Source organism: Ostrea edulis, chromosome 2 (genome assembly GCF_947568905.1).
Source record: "Ostrea edulis chromosome 2, xbOstEdul1.1, whole genome shotgun sequence".
NCBI classification, from domain to species: domain Eukaryota; kingdom Metazoa; phylum Mollusca; class Bivalvia; order Ostreida; family Ostreidae; genus Ostrea; species Ostrea edulis.
Window position 1 is genome coordinate 15,678,436 of NC_079165.1, and position 17,619 is coordinate 15,696,054.

The following is a 17,619-nucleotide window of genomic DNA, read 5'->3' on the forward strand; positions in this document are numbered from 1 at the left end:
ATATGTAAGATAAACGTCACGTGATATGAAAAATAAAAATATCTTACATACCTTTCTCTCGTAGAATATTTGTATCTTACATACGTAGATATGAGAGAAATACTCCTCTTCTATACAATCCAAACACTTTCCTGACATTCCAAATACTCTATTGACATTCCAAACACTCCCGTGACATTCCACCAACCCACTCCCAACATTCCCGTGAAATAAAAGTAAAGCTGAGATTTACATGAAAGCTTCCTGACATCGACATTTTTGTAAAAAAAAAAATATGGGCCTGGGTAGGATGGGGCCACTGGGCCAGAGGAGCTGGAATTTTCATGCAAATTTTCTGACATATTGCAGATTCAAAGTTGATAAAATCATAGCTCCCGGATGTAGGATGGGGGCCACAATAGGGAATCAAAGTTTTACATACTAATATATAGGGACAAAATTTCTCAAGAACCATTGAGCCAGAAAAGCTGAGATTTACATGAAAGCTACTCCTAAGGGCTATGGAATCTCGAAAAATTCCTGATCTGAATATGTAAGCTAAATTCTTATGTTCAGCAACAGTACATCACAGGCACTCGACGTTTTAAATATCTATAATAAAAAAAATTGTCTTCCTGTAAACATAATATTGACAAGGTATACCACGCCGCCATCTTGGTTTTCGTTTTTACCAGCTGTATCGCTTGAAAATTTCGGCGAAAAGTTCAATATAATACAATAATTAGAACCCTACCGTTTAGAAGCAACTCTGTCAAGGTCTTACCTCTCGCATCGTCATGGTGAACTGGAAATAAAGTCCATTTATCGGCTATAATCAACCGTCAAACATCGTCTACTGCTTCTCAAATGCGAGAAATCGCTGAAAGGTGGACGTACGTAGACATAATTTTGGGATAGCCCTATTTTCATTGGTCGATAAAATTAAAAAATAGTAAATATTATAATTAGCAGTAAATATGTTCTAGTCAGCGAGGTAATAGATCTTGAACACTATTCTATTAATACATACTTTATTTATTTTTTTAAACGTTAAACATGATAACTTCACTTATTCATGCATTCGTTTCTGTTGAAAGTAAATTTCATAACGTAATAAGAAAACTTCAAAATTGAATTCACACACACACGCACGCGCCCCTACACGTGGGTATACTCTCAAACGTACAGTAACATTTATACATCCAAATGTCCTGTCCTGCTTATCTGTAAATTTTCAGTGTTGTCACAATAGGGTGAAATGACGTGGGTTGGAGTCGAAGCGGGGTGGGGGGGGGGGGGGGGGGTCATGAACATTTCCAATGTTATTTGGTAATGTGACAGATTTACTAAATTTCCCGTGCCAGCCTGTCCCAAAACCACACAATTGTGCCGAGTTTTATTGTTTGCAGGACTGCAACTACCCAGCATTCAGTGCCCCCCCCCCCCCCCCCCCCCCCCCCCCCCGCACAAGCGTCAGTGGGTACATTAGCAAGGGAATTCTCATTTGCATAATGATGTCAACTTCCGTCCCTAGATCAGGAGTTATCGCATTTTGAGGAGCAGTAGACGATAGTTGATGCTTGATTATATCTGATCAATGGACATTATTTCGAGTTTTCCATAACGATGCGAGAGGTAAGACCTTGACAGAGTTGCTTCTAAACGGTAGGGTTCTAATTATTGTATTATATCGAACTTTTCGCCGAAATTTTCAAGCGATGCAGCTGGTAAAAACGAAAACCAAGATGGCGGCGTGGTATACCTTGTCAATATTATGTTTACAGGAAGACAATTTTTTTTATTATAGATATTTAAAACGTCGAGTGCCTGTGCAGTACATGTATAAAACAAGATGTGTTCTTAAAACTTCAATGCCCTAAAATGTGTATACACTGATGAAAGACTTTACATAATATAACCGGTATATTAACATTAAAACATATGACTTATTTTGACCCATTCTAGAGTCAAAACCCTGGGTGGTGGAGTTCACCGTTTTTTGTACATTCTTTTCTGCTATCCCTATGTATGCATTTAGATTTTATACAGTATCAGCAAACTTACACGTGAATAATAGATACTAAGTTTGGCCCCACCCTGGGGGTCTGAATCCCTACCTCGGGGATCATCAACTTAAAAAAATTGCTAAAGGACTAACCGCTCTTTCTAAATATCGATTTAATTCAATTTAGTATCAATAACACTAAAGAAGATGTCATTTAAGTGTTTTACACATAAACACTATATAGTAAGTTTGGCCCTGCCCTGGGGTCAGATCCCCTAATCCGGATATCATGAAATTCACAATTATGGTAGAGGCCTCCCTGCTTTACATCACTATGCATTTAGCTTTTCTTAAACATATGAGGTTGTAGAGAAGAAGATTTTCGAAAATCGATCTATCTTAGGCAGTTTTTGCCCCAACCCTAAGGACCAAGGGTGCAGAAATCCTAAAATTTATAATTTATGTCCCAAGACTTGTGTTCCAAAAATGTTTCATACCAAATTTGAAAAGAATTCGAATGATAGTTATCAAGAAGACGTTAACAATGTCTATTGTTCACACCACAGGCAATTGCATCGCTTGGGGTCGAATTTACTACTCTTTATATAGTAAATTCGACCCCCAAGCGATGCAATTGCCTGGGGTTCACACATTTAATAACTGACCATTTAGTCCCTACCCTAATACCAAACCCCTACCCCTGGGATCATCGAATTTACAATTTTGATAAAGGACTATGTGCTCTTTCTATATATTCATTTAATAGTTTCAATTTAGTATCAATAGCACTAACGAAGATGTTATTTAAGTCTTTTACACATGCACACGATATAGTAACTAAAGTTTGATCCCGCCCTGGGGTCAGAAATTCCCACCCGGGGATCATGAAACAATTGTGGTAGAGGACTTTCTGCTCTACATCACTATGCATTTAGATATTATTATATGTGTGCGGTTCTTAAGAGAAAGGTTATTGAAAATGATAAATTTTGGGCAGTTGTTGCCCGCCCACAGGGCCTTAGGAGTGCAGTAGTCCTGAATTTTACAATTTATGTCCCCTTGTTCCAAAGATGCTTCATACCAAATTTGAAACTAAATGCCGTCATGATACAGTAATACCGCACGCAAATGTTTGCCTTTACACATACTCTCCGTCCAAATGGCGGACCCCCCCCCCCCCCCCCCCTCCCCCCGTTCTGCGGGACATCTTCGTCGTTTTTTTAAAATAAGATACTGCTAATATTTGTGGGCAATTCGTTTTAATGTACAAGTTAAATAAAAGATTAACTAGCACTGGCTGTGGAGAGTACGTAATCACTAAACCTTGACTTGTGAGGGTGCACTGGATGATACATGTATCTTTATTTTTATCGATTTCTTTATTTATTTTGGGGGGATTTCTAGAACATCCCCGTCTTTTATATCGCTGGATCCTATAATTATTATGTGTAACTAGCAAAGAAGCCATGTAGTGTGATTTGGCTACGTCGTTGCACCCCCAGTTCCAAAAGGGGATGAAGAAGTGAACTTATTACTTTGATAACTAGGCCTAAAACTATCAAAATAAATACACACACACACACACACACACACACACAGAGAGAGAGAGAGAGAGAGAGAGAGAGAGAGAGAGAGAGAGAGAGAGAGATGTCAATAAGTCAAACTTCTGTACAATTTTGTCCATAAAACTGACGGGGCTGATATTACTTCGCATTGGGATGATTTTAAAGGGCAAGTGACTGTAATCGGTATAGAATATCGCAAATGAAACTTGAGTTCCTAGCAGAAACAACACAGAAGACATGGGCGGATCCAGAGGGGGGTCCAGGGCGTCCGACCCCCCCCCCCCCCCCCCCGCCCCACTTTTTGAGAACCAAAATGTTTAACAATAATTCAATTTTAACGAGACTTTGAGTCCAAATGATATGAAAGGTAGATACTTACATGTACATGCACTAGTAATTGCTTCATTCAAATATATTAACACCAGTATATCAATTAATTCTAGGATAAATAAGACAACACACTGATGTATTATATTTACGATATTTTCGTCAGATGCAAGTATACCTTTTAAAAAGGGATTCTTAAAAAGTATATTTAACATAAAAGTTTTTGTTTAAGAAGTATTTCTACTAAGACAATTTGAAAATGAAACGTAAGTGCCAGGACATGTTCAGAATGCAGGATTCTGCACCATTTACCCCAGAGCTCTCTCTCTCTCTCTCTCTCTCTCTCTCATTTGACCCGGCATGCCGTTTAATGGGAAAAAACATAAATTTACGAAGGTAATGTGACCAGGGTTAGAATACAAAATGAAAGATCAAAGACAAGAAATAATGGAGTTTGAATGATTTCAATGTTGTTTACTTGTGTTTGAATGCATGAGGGTGATCACTGTATATTGATGAGTGGCTTTTTTGTAGGATCCGAGGGATATGTGAGAGTTGGTTGGAGGGGATTTCTACTTTCACTTTTGAGGATGCAGTAAACGACAGGATGAGAAGCTGCGCATTTGCTCGCGTTGGATGATTTGTGTAACATATTTGGACGTGGATGTCATTTCAGTGAGTTCACTTGGATTTAAGAGGCTGAGCAAAGACACAAAGAAAATGTTTTCTGAGTATATAGTCTGAACAAAGGATATTGCATCATCCCTGAAAAGGCAAGGCTAGGTTGTTCATTTATTTTATTTTATTTATCTTTTTTTTATTTTAAAAAAAATTATTCATTGGTTTATGATATTACAGAAGGTGACATGGCCATGAGTTCATTTAAATATATTTAACTCTTTCTGTATATGTGTTTGTTTTTTGGGGGGTGGGGTGGGGTGGGTGGGGGTATTATCAGTTTGTGTTGATGTAGGCAAGAAATATAATTTGGCTTGTCATTTCAAGAATGCAAATTTAATGGGAATGCTTTACAAGAGAGTAAAACAAATTCTGGTTAGAAGTTGAAAATTATGTAGAGTGCCAGTTTTGTGTATTGCTTAAAGATCAGTACCAGTGCCCTATGTTGAACATTTGGTAGATATGTAAATTGGCACTTGGTTGGTTCATGCAGTCTTCCTTGACATTGACCGAGTTTTCCCACGGAGACTGTTTCTCCAAGTTATGCGTAGAGTGTCGGTCATCTATCTGTGTCTCGCAAATACTTGGTGTAGACAGCTATCATGCTGAATCCTGTGAAAGAAGGGAATATAGACTTCCTTTGGAACGACGCACATACTCAATGTTGCGTCGCTTGTGGAGACCCACATCTTGAAGAGTGACCTTGACTTTTGACATTGACCCCATTTTTAAGGTAAACCACCTAAGAACTTATGGATAACAAAGTGTGATCTTGACCTTTGACCTTGACCCAATTTCAAGGTCATTCAAGGTCAACAATTCTAGAATATCATGATACTACACCTACAGGTGTAGATGTAGCTTTATGATAGAAAACGTCATTTTCAGTCCCTATTTGTCCCCTGGGGCCAATATGAAAATTCGGAAACCTTATTGCACATCTACAGGACTTTGCTATTCAGCTCCTAGAATATCATTTGGATTGCAATGTAAATGTGGACACAGTTTTAGTGACAACAACCGATTTGGACGGACGTACCGGGATAAAAAACAATATACCCGAACTTTCTTTAGAAAGTGCGGGTATAAAGAATTGGAATAGTAGTTATCAATAAGAAGTTAAAAATGTTGAATTGTTAATGCACGACGACGGCGATAATGAATTGCAATATGTCACTTGAATAAACTCAGATGACCTAAAATATTTTCAAGAATTCAAAGTTAACATTTACACGAAAGATTCCTGATATAGTGCAGATTCCAATAAGAAGCATTGCCCTGAGGGTAGGTAGAGTCACAATAGGGACAAAAGTTTTACATGCAAATATATCTGAAAAATATTTAGATATGGGCCAATGTGACTCAAGTGAGCGATGTGGCCCATGGGACTCTTGTTGAATCTATTTTTCACAGAATTATGATCGAAAAATATTCGTTAAACATTGTTAACGTTTAGGGCCGAGATCAATAGTTCAATGTTTAATACAATACAATAAATTCACATAATTTTCATCAAGACACCCCCTCCCCCAAATAATGTGATGAATGTTGTTAAAAACTTAGTGCTTACTACCATTTCTTTTGGGGATTTTTTATGAGAAAAGACATTTCAGTTACCAATAAAGCAATTCCCATACATGTAGAATATGCACTTTTTAGTAAATGTCAAATACAGGAGGACATAAACTACCCCCCCCCCCCCCCCCCCTTCTATAAGAATTTTGTTTTTCACCTAACATCGATCTTTTGATCTTACCCACTGTTCATTATCTTCACCTTCCCTAATAGCATACCTACAATGTTCATTGATTTATTATACCTACTGTATGTTATAACATGGCTATAGGGCTGAACTTTATATATATTTATTATCAATAAGCTATAGCAGTTTCATTTCAGGTAACGAAAGAAATAAATTATGTAGAGAGAAGACTCAAACACGTTAATGATGAACTGAACAGTATCAAAATGTTTCAGAAGCATAACTTTATCTTTGTAATTGTCCAATATTGAAATTTTTAGTTTCTCTAAAATCTGAAGGTAAAGATTGAACTCAAAATTTACAACGAGACTTAAGATACACCAAGATTGCAACCAATGGGCAAATTTTTGAAGATGAGACTCTTGAACGTATTAATAGCCTCATTACAAAGGTAAAGTTCAGGGTATCGAGCACAGTTGCCAACTTCGGCACCCCACCAAATATGATGCCAAATCTGAACAACGAAATCGAACCATCCTCCCCTGGTTATACAAGTTAACCACCGTCTAGTACTTGCACAACAACAGCTATTACAACAGAGCTCTCCATATCAACCAATATTTCCCCATAGCATCACCTACTACTCCTTATCAGTATGTCATGTTGCCAAATCACCGAAATTCAATGTATGATGTGGGTGGAAATAGCTATATATATCCAACAAATCCTGCTGTGACAAGTCCCGAATGCACTGCCAATCCGTCATTGCCTTTGGATTCACCACCTAAAAACCCACCATTGCCAAAGGACATATGAACTGAGAGCATGAAAGATTTTTTGATTAAAACAATGTTATTTCATTGATGCTTTTATATATCTGAGGTTGGTAAGAAACGACACACGGATTTTCTGGTACAATTCATTGTAGTTTAAATGATGTGTTTGTAACATAATTCTGATCAATCAAGACATAATATATTTCATTTGTGAAGGAGTTTGATATTGTTAAATGATTTTCGTCCATTTATGAAATTTAAAATGATTTCTGAACTTTAGAATATTCAATTTCTTGAAATATTTTAATTCATGTGAACAATATATTAGTGTTACCCTCTGCAAATGGATTGGGGGGGGGGGATATATATAAAAATCACCATTTCCGTCTGTCTGTAGATATGCTTTTGTCCGGACATGTTCTAAGAAATCAGAGCATGAATTTTTCTGAAAAGTTGTATACTTTGTATTTAGTATACAAAGATGTGACCTGATATTTTACGACTGGACGTTTTTTATCCATTTCACAGGTGTTTTTCAACTTTATGGACTTAGTTATGTTTTGTTTTAGATTTTGTAATGGTGTGATATCTGTGAGACTAAGTGGTTTAGGGGGACTGTAATGGAACCATCATGTCCATCTGTCTATACCACGTCCAAAAAACAGTCTCTCCCACTATAACTTTTATAATCTGAAACATCAGACTTGCACTTGGCATACAGGTCCCCATGACCCGAAGGTGTCAGGACCCTGATCGGATATCATTGACCAAGGTCACATCAACATCCAAAAGAAGCCCCACCAGGGGTATTATTCCTTTTGGAACAATTCAAGGAAAATCTTTGACTAATGGGGAAATGTTATTTACATTAATGAAAATAGTATTGTTGTGTCAAGACTAATTAATGGTTTTGGAGGCAGATTTTCGTTAGATGCATATGTACCTTCTCAGAAATAAGTAAATATTTTTATTTGATATACAATTGTCAATGAAATATACTGACAAGGATACGAAACAAAAAATATTTTTTTCATTACCAATAATAAAGTTTAATCGAAATTCTTAACAATCTAGAATTTTCAGACCTAGTTTTGAAAAACATTCCGAGTAAACTTTTACTTTTTCTCAATAAACCAAAATATTTAGCTGATGAATAATTTACCTACATCTTTAATATTTCTATATGTAGTTAATTTAAAGAAACATTGTGGGTTTGAAAAAAATCAACTTAAGGATCTTGAACACTCTTTGATTAGGAACAAATGTTGATAATTATACAATGATACTACAGGAAATGTAAGATGATTTGGGTGCATGACTGATCATAATACCGTAAGTATCATTACATGATTTTAATTGGGCTGTTTGGAAAAATCATTTAGACTAATTTTTCCCCTTCATCTTTTACAGTATCAACCTATTTTTTTTTATAACATTATACTACTTACTCTGTCTGTGAATGCATGGATGGATGTCTTTTGTAAATTACAAAAGAAAAAAAAATGCAAATTGAAAAAGAAATCCTCTACAAATTATGAAAAACAGCATCAATTCATTAATCATAGAAGTAAATCCATGAAATTACATCCCCACGATTCTGTGAAAAATTGAAAATCCACAAAAAAATGACCTCACGAATTTGAATGATTCTACATCATTTATTTTCTGACTTATTAATAGATATCTAAACTCCTGCAAAGATACACATTTCAACAAATACTGTATATTTACTTGAGTTCTTTGAGTGAAATTACTCTCAGATAAGTTTTCACATCATCATTTCATGCCAATCTCAACAATATGAGCATGTTATTTCTTTTTTAGTTGTCAAGAGTGATTGAATATTGTTCAACGTCCCTCTCGAGAATATTTCACTCATGTGGAGACGTCACCACTGCCGGTGAATGGCTGCAAACTCTAGGCCTATGATCGGCGCTAATGGCCTTTGAGCAGGGAGGGATCTTTATCGTGCCACACCTGCTCTTACACGGGACCTCGGATTTTGCGGTTTCATCCGAAGGATCGCCCCATTTAGTCGCCTTCTACGACAAGCAAGGGGTACTGAAGGCCTATTCTAACCCAGATCCCCACGGGATTAGTTTTCAAGATGTTGATATTTGTAAACACAAATATCACTTGAGGTATTGTTATAATGTCTAGTTAATGAAAAACAACATTAATATGGTTGAATTGGCAGCTTAATGAATGTTTAAACGCATTTAAAAATTCTACAATAATAGAAAAATGCATCATAATTCATTTTATTTTGTTCATGAAGTTTATAGACCTACAGAGTAAAGAAGTCATGGGATATAGTGGATGAAAATTGCAAGATACATTACTTATGACCACATCCTTTGGAAAAAGATGACATGTAGCCTTTTCAAAACTGAGTAGTGAAGTGCATTTGCAATAGCTAGTTCTGGAAAATGCGACAAACAAGTATCATTATGTTGTAAACGTTGTCTCATCAGACCAAATACACATTCTGCGACGTTGAACGCAGAACGGTAGGGAGGGGGGGGGGGGGGGCTGGAAAACTAAATCAGCGCCATGGTTGGCCAGTAGTTATTTCAATACTCGTTCTCCTTGTCATTGATGGTGAAAACCACAGTTCTCCATAATTACTACATCACCAAGGTTGAACTTAGGGTTCCCAATTTCATTTTTTCGGCACGTGCTTCATTGAAAAATTCAACCATTTCTAACACATTTGAAACTCCATTTAAAATGTAAAATTAATTGATTCCGAAGAAATCACAACAAATATTGACAGTAAATGTTACAGATCTTGCATCATATTGCACTTCATTGGCGCACTTTCTTTTATGCGCATGTCCGTAAGAACGATTCCCAGATGTTGCGATAATAGATGTCTCTTCAAAACATGTATCTGTGTATAACTATAGTTTAAAAGTGTTGCTAAAAAGTATCTACCATCTGTCCATTGCCTCGTCGTAAAGTTTCAGCTGGGATAACGGTAAACTTTTTGTGAGAAAAACTTAGCTCGTATTACAACACATGTTATATTTTTTTTCACTAAAGGTACATTGTTAATGGTACATATTTGTTCATCCAACAATATCTGTCAAATTTCTCTAGGAAATACTGATGGTGTTCTCCATTTCTGGTATTTCGATAAATTGAAAAACAGTCTGTGTAACTTTCCGTGGTCGTAAAGACCGTTTTCTTTTGACTTTTACAATTCTATTTCTTCCATAGTTTCTAACAACAGTTACACGTGTACGTGCACATCGCCCCGTTTGTATTCCAACAATTCTGTAACTTTTACCTTGCAAGTTCAACTTTATTATGAAAATGCGCCAATCAGAATCTTTGTTACATTTCGTAATTGCTATTTCGGTCGTAGTGTATACTTTCAAGCGAGATTTGCGATAAGGTGGGGCTGTCTTATATTGTGTATGTATTTTTATGGCAAAACCTTTCAGTTGATACCATAGTGTTTAGCCTTACGACCTTGACGCTTGAACACCTTTTAGCTCACCTGAGCCGAAGGCTCAAGTGAGCTTTTCTGATCACATTGTGCCCGGTGTCCGTCTGTCCGTCTGTCTGTAAACTTTTCACATTTTCATTTTCTTCTAATGAACCACGAAGCCAATTTCAACCAAACATGGCCAAAGGCATCCTTGGGTGAAGGGCTTTCAAGTTTGTTCATATGAATGGCCATGTCCTTTTCAAAGGGGAGATAATCACAAAAATGCAAAAATAGGGTGGGGTCAATAAAAATCTTCTTCTCAAGAACCACTAGGTCAGAAGAGCTGAAATTTACCTGAAAGCTTCCTGACATATTGCAGATTCAAGTTTTTTCAAATCATGGCCCCCGGTGCTAGGATGGAGCCACAAGGGGGGATCAAAGTTTTACATACAAATATATAGGGAAAAACTTTAAAAATCTTCTTCTCAAGAACCACTAAGCCAGAAAAACTGAGATTTACATGAAAGCTTCCTGATATAATGCAGATTCAAGTTTGTTCAAATCATGCGGCCCTGGGGTTGGATGGGGCCACAATAGGGGATCAAAGTTATACATACCAATATATAGGAACAATCTTTAATAATCTTCTTCTCAAGAACCACTGAGTCAGAAAAGCTGATTTTTACATGAAAACTTTCTGACATAGTGCAGATTCAAGTTTGTTCAAAACATGGCCCCCGGGGATAGGATGGGGCTCCAAGGGGGATCAAAGTTTTGCACACAAATATATAGGGAAAAACTTTTAAAATCTTCTTCTCAAGAACCACTAAGCCAGAAAAGCTGAGATTTACATGAAAGCTTCCTGATATAATTCAGATTCACGTTTGTTCAAATCATGGGCCCCTGGGGTTGGATGGGGCCACAATAGGGAATCAAAGTTTTACATATAAATATATAGGAAAAATCTTTAAAAATCTTCTTCTCAAGAACCACTGAGCCAGAAAAGCTGATTTTTACATGAAAACTTTCTGACATAGTGCAGATTCAAGTTTGTTCAAATCATGGCCCCCGGGGGGTAGGATGGGGCCACAAGTGGGGGGGGGGGTCAAAGTTTTACATACAAATATAGGAAAAAGCTTTAAAAATCTTCTTCTCAAGAACCATTGGGCCAAAGAAGTTCACATTTACATGAAAGCTTTCTGACATAGTGTAGATTCAAGTTTGCAAAGGGTAGTTTGGGCCATAATAGGGACTATTGGGTTTTACATGCAAATATATATGGAAAGTCTTCAGATATGGGCCAAGGTGACTCAGGTGAGCGATGTGGCCCTTGGGCCTCTTGTTTTCAAAAACCGGACTTTTATATCCCTGAACTATTTCAGATAGAAATATAATATTTTGTTGAATCGGCTCGCAAAGCGAGATTATCATCGATGTCCCGACATATCTACGCGGATTTCATCAAATTTTCTGTCAATTCTTACACTGACAACAAATAAATCCTGTGCGAAGAGATTATCGAAATTTGATGTGCATTTTTAACAACTTCACAAGAATTCGAAGACATACACTATCTTGACATTTTTAACATACAAAACCCTGCTCAGTTATAATTCTACACTCATGATCTTAATACCATGATGTGATACATTTCACTCGAATAATGAATTACGTACATGTATGGTAGAATCAACATGCATCTGTGAAGTTCCATAACAAAGTTACAGACACAACGTGTATTTTTTAAAGTTACAATAAGAATGCATTCCCTAAAATTAATTTAACATTATGAATTTTTCTCATTGGAATATTTAAGAGATTGAGGAAAGACAAAGGTATTTTCAATTTTAGAATTCAGTGTACACAGTAAGTATTCGTTATGCAGTGGAAACTGCCTGATTCGATACCTCTGTAACCCGTTTTACTGGACATCCTGACTCTTAATTTCATTCTCAATTCTATATTATTATTGTTTGCATTGTTTATCCAACATACTGAGAATTCCGACAGAAATGTTTCCTATTGTATGTCGGATTAGACAAGTTTCACTGTATACACCAAAATTGGACTTGCCTCGGTAGTCTATGATTGATGTCAAGCTTTGAATGCATCAAACTCGTATTGATATTACAGTGCCCCTTGTATTAGATATACTTATAGATGAAAGCCGGAAAAGATCGTTACATATAAATGACACTTACATTGAATTGTTATTTTCACTTGGTTGGAAGATACGGTCCCTTCAACTCCACTTGCTACACATTTATAGTTTCCAGACTCTCGTCTATTGGATGTAATATAAACGGCCTTGTTTCGTTGAGACAGCAGTTGTCCATTTTTATACCACGATATCTTACATGCTGGATTGCAGTCTGCTGAACATGACAGCCAAGTACCATAAGACCTCTCTCTCAGAACAATTTCAGCATCAGCATTTCTCCAGTCCTCTCTAATGCTGACGTTTCTTGGTCCATCTTACATGATCAAAAATGTGTTTTAGATTTATTCACATACATGTATCAAATATAATAGTATATAAGGACGAATGAACGTAAATAATAATGCCCCAGTCTTTCATAGATATGTAGTAGTGAATTATGTTTAATTTTCCTGATCATTAGATATTGATCTGAATATTGCTAGATAATCGAACACCAGGGTGACCTTTCGTGCTACCGACATAGTACCCACTGTAGACACACTTTTGTCCGCGGGGTCATTATTCTGTAAATAAATTATATTTCCAGATTAGTCCGCGAGGTCACAATTTCGCGGATGTGGTAAAACAGACTTATATTCTATCGCTTCATTATCCCTGTATTGTTTTTCAATTTAACAACAATAAATTACTGGTTGATCTGTAAGGGATGCGCCTTGAATTGTATATATAAATGTAGACTCGACGCTACTTTTAACTAGAAAAAATGCTTTGTAAAACATTGATATATTTTATTCTATTGTAAAACTGATAAACTCAAAGTAGTTAGCACTCAAGTGTTTCGGGCGGTACATAGCTGTTCATCTCGAGTCGGCAGTGATTGAGAGTTTGTCACAAACAAAACACGCCATGATAGGAGACACCTGATCGGTACTGGTTAAAACCAGGTCTCGGTCTTCGGTTATAAAACTGTACCGAAGTTATACTCAAACTCAGCCATGTTTGTTTTGAGAACAACTCAAACAGCTACAAAGCATACTCGAATAATCTTGAACATGTACTTCATTTGAGTATGAGAATTATTCTATATAAGTTGTATAGCCTTCACTGTTGAGTACGAGTACGATTTAGAGCGCGGGGTTTGAGTATGAAAACGTGCTCAAAAAAGGTTTATAAACTCCAGACGGATAGGTACTAATTTAAACCCGGTCGCGGTCTCGGTTAAAACATTGTGATACAATTTACAGTTTGTACTCATTATCTAGATAAAGAAACATGACTCACAGAAAATGACCAGCTGAAAGTTTTCAGCTGACTCGATGTTGTCCGATAATTTACATTTATACATTCCGTCATCTGAAAGAAGTGCTTGTCGACGTTGAAATATGCTCTGGTTAGTGTACATCGTATTGTAGACCTCGGAATTCCTCAGAACCGTGATGGTAGAAGAACCACAGCCTCCATAGTTACAGTCAATGGTACACACAACATTGGATGGAAGGTTATGGTTCACCTCAAGTGTAATATTCTTCTTTATGGATGATAACCTGACAGTCCTATCTGTAATAGTCATATCATTCAGGGAATTCTCATTTTCCAATTATGCTTCACTGTTTTTGTAAAAATAAAACTGATGTAGTAAACGTAAATTATCATTATATATTTTCTGCAATGTAATAAGTAGCATTGATGTTTGACTTACATTTGATATGAAGTCTAACTCTCTTAGAGGACTTTACATTAGTCCTGTGCACAGCATTCCTGGCTGTGCAGCTGTACTGTCCCGAGTTTTTCCGATTCAAGGTGAGCACTTCCGTCTTTCCTGAAGATAACCAGCTTCCATCGCGTTGTATCGTATAATTACATCGTGGATTACAGTCTGCATTACAAGTGATGGTTATTTTTCCACTCCCTTCCCATAATTCCTCACGGTCGCTGGTATACTGAATTGACACATTGCTGGGTCCATCTGAAAATAAAACTAGCTGAATGTATGGGTCTTCGCTTTATAATCAAACCAAAAACTATATAAAAATCACTCTGTTAAACTTAAAGTAGCCTCTCGACTGGTTTAAATGCAAATCAACGAGTTTTTATTTGTCCATACATTATCTCCTTGATCACCAACCCTATACAAACTATTACTTTTTTAATTTTGATATCAAGCATTCATTAAATTATCTTTAATGTTGGACCTACATTTGATATCGAGCGTGATAGTTTTAGAGAAACTTGCAGAAGTCGACACAGAATTCCTGGCTGCGCAGCTGTACTCTCCCGAGTTTTTCCGATCCATGGTAAAGGTATATGTGTTTTCTGTAGAAACGTTGCGTCCATTGTGACGCATCCAATAATTACATCTTGGATTACAGTCAGCATTACAAGTGATGGTTATCTCTCCACGTCCTTCCCATAATTCCTTACGGTCGTTGGTATACTGAATGGCCACATTGTTTGGACCATCTATCAATAAAAATAACTAGATGTATTGTCCTTTTGCAACACTTACAGAAAAGTCTTCCGAGACAAGCAACCCATGGGTTTTAGCGTTCACTACTTACTGTAGAACATACACGGATATTAGAAGTGTTGTATGTAGACTATATACTGGATTAGTCCTCCCGGCATTCCAAACACTGCCCTGACACTCCAAACATCCCCCAACATTCCAAACACTCCCCTAACATTCCAAACACTCCCCTAACATTCCACACACTCCCCTCATCACCCTGTAACTTTTCTCTGACTACTTTCCTGTCATTAACCCCATTTTATCCCCCTGTCAGAAGCTTTAAAGAAGTGACCCATGGGCCACATCGCTCATACAAGTCATCTTGGCCCTACCATTGTTCAGCTGTTCAGAGTTTTAGAAGGTGTTTTATCAATCTTTATTTTCATGAAAAATGTTGACCACACATTGACATTGTGGCCCCACTGGACCTAGCCCCCAAAGAATAACAGCATAACTGAAAGTGAATTCACAACATCTTACTGTTCTGGATACGTCCAATGTCATTAGGTCATTGATCACAGTATGCTATGAAGATCTTGCCAGAAGGAACCTATATACAGAACTTGAAATCTTGATTTTGAGATATTAAATAGGTAAGAGTTATATTGAAATTATGTCAAACTTTCCATCAAGGTAATAAGGTCAAGCTTCACAAAATATGAAAGGCTTACTTTAAATAGTTTTAGGAGGTATTGAATAGGTCATTGATTTTTTTTATAGGTCCAACTCCAAGGTCAAAAGGTCCTACCGTTGTATACAAGGTCTTGCCATAAAGTATCGATATACAAAATATGAAAGCCCCATCAAAAATAGTCCCGAATATATTTAATAGGTTATCATTTCTTAAAGGTATTTCAAATTCCGAATTCAAGGTCACAATGTCAAAATGAAAGGTCTTGCCTTAAGAAATATATAATATTATACAAAATAGAAAGATCTACCTTAAATAGGTCAGGACATATTGTATACGCCAAATTGTTATCAAAGGTAGGTCAAAGTTCCAGGTCAAGGTCACAAGGTCGCATACCATTGCATCAGATGAAATGTCTACGTAAATTATGTACAGTTTTAATATACAAAATATAAATCCCTAGCTTAAATAGTTCAAGAGATATTTTAAAGATATTTCCCATATATCGACATGTAACACTTTGATTCCCCATTGTGGTCCCACCATACAGTACAAGAAGGTGGCGCAAGAAAAAATAGTCCACCTCCACATATTAGACCAACAGAAGTAAACATATAAAGGTAACAGAAGTAAATACCAAAATACAATGTACTACAATACGTATTCAATATAATTCATAACCGAGGCAAAGGCAAACTAATGTAGTCTACATGTCCATTAATATATTAAATGTAAATAGCTTGTGTATAAAACATTTTATGATATAAAATTTTATATTTTGGTTTTCAAACTCAATGAGGGTATGAACTGCAATGCTGACGTACTTTATGATCTGTGCTGATGTATCGCCGAATTTTGACCTGGGTTGAAAAATGACCCGAACGGGGGGGGGGGGGGGGGGGTCATTTTCATTTTTCAACGTTGAATACAGTACGGTGTTGAATTTAGACTCTAGTCAGTTGAAAATTGGTTAACTCCTCGTATGGCATTAAGATATTGCTGTGTCAACCTCTCACAAATACGTATGGAAAATACAAATGTACTACTACAAATGGGGTCATACAATACTAGTTTCTGTGGAAACGAGGGGGTTATTTATATTCGGTCTTTCTATCCCCCTCGTTTCTGTCCAAGCCTTCATAAAGTATGTGGGAAATCAGTCGGTTTGAATTTATTTCAGCTTACATTTGATGTGAATCGTTCGAAAACTTACATAAATCAATTCATGAATGATTTTGCCGCAAGGGAATACAATTGAAACCATTCAATTCCACACAAAAGCAACGATAATCGTCGTCATTTCAAACACAACAGCCTTTCGCTGTCAAATTCGCCTCCATGATAAACAATGACTTCAGCGCATGCGTCACCACATTTTGTAAAACAGCTTGAGGCCCAAGAGGGGTGAAATGAGTTACTATTAGTAAATCGCACACAAATCTAACTTTTACCAGTTTATTTCTCATCACACGTAGAGCTCGAAATTAGCATATGCCCGTCAGTCTGTGAGTGGTTAAAAGTCTGGCGGACTGACATACATTTGTTTTAGTCAGTCCGATGGGACTGGTTAATTTTCTAAAGCATTACTTTGGAAAATATACTTATGAAATTTTATACACACATTTGGCATTCTTCGATCTGTAAATATTAATTAGACGAATCTGGTTCGTAAATATAAATCTCACATTTAAATGTTACAATATTGTCTGAAGCATATTGAGTTAAATTTCATTTTAATAACATTAACGAAATATGTTTAATTATTTCTGGAAAATTGTTGGACTGGTAAATTTTTCTGCGGACTGGTTGAAATTATACCCCATCAGTCCGGCTGGACTGGTGACATAAAA

At 36.6% G+C, this 17,619-nt stretch overlaps 1 protein-coding gene across 4 annotated transcripts in view; it reads right to left on the reverse strand.

Annotated features, from left to right (window-relative positions):
- Positions 1–17,619, reverse strand: part of LOC125679647 (hemicentin-1-like) — an 80,767-nt gene that overhangs the window by 24,732 nt on the left and 38,416 nt on the right. For all 4 annotated transcript variants that reach the window (XM_056156191.1, XM_056156192.1, XM_056156189.1 and 1 more), the window contains exons 5-8: positions 14,826–15,089; positions 14,329–14,595; positions 13,911–14,186; positions 12,670–12,942 (exon numbers count right to left, since the gene is read on the reverse strand). In XM_056156191.1, the coding sequence (XP_056012166.1) occupies positions 12,670–12,942; positions 13,911–14,186; positions 14,329–14,595; positions 14,826–15,089 (1,080 nt within the window). The remainder of the gene's footprint in view (positions 1–12,669; positions 12,943–13,910; positions 14,187–14,328; positions 14,596–14,825; positions 15,090–17,619) is intronic.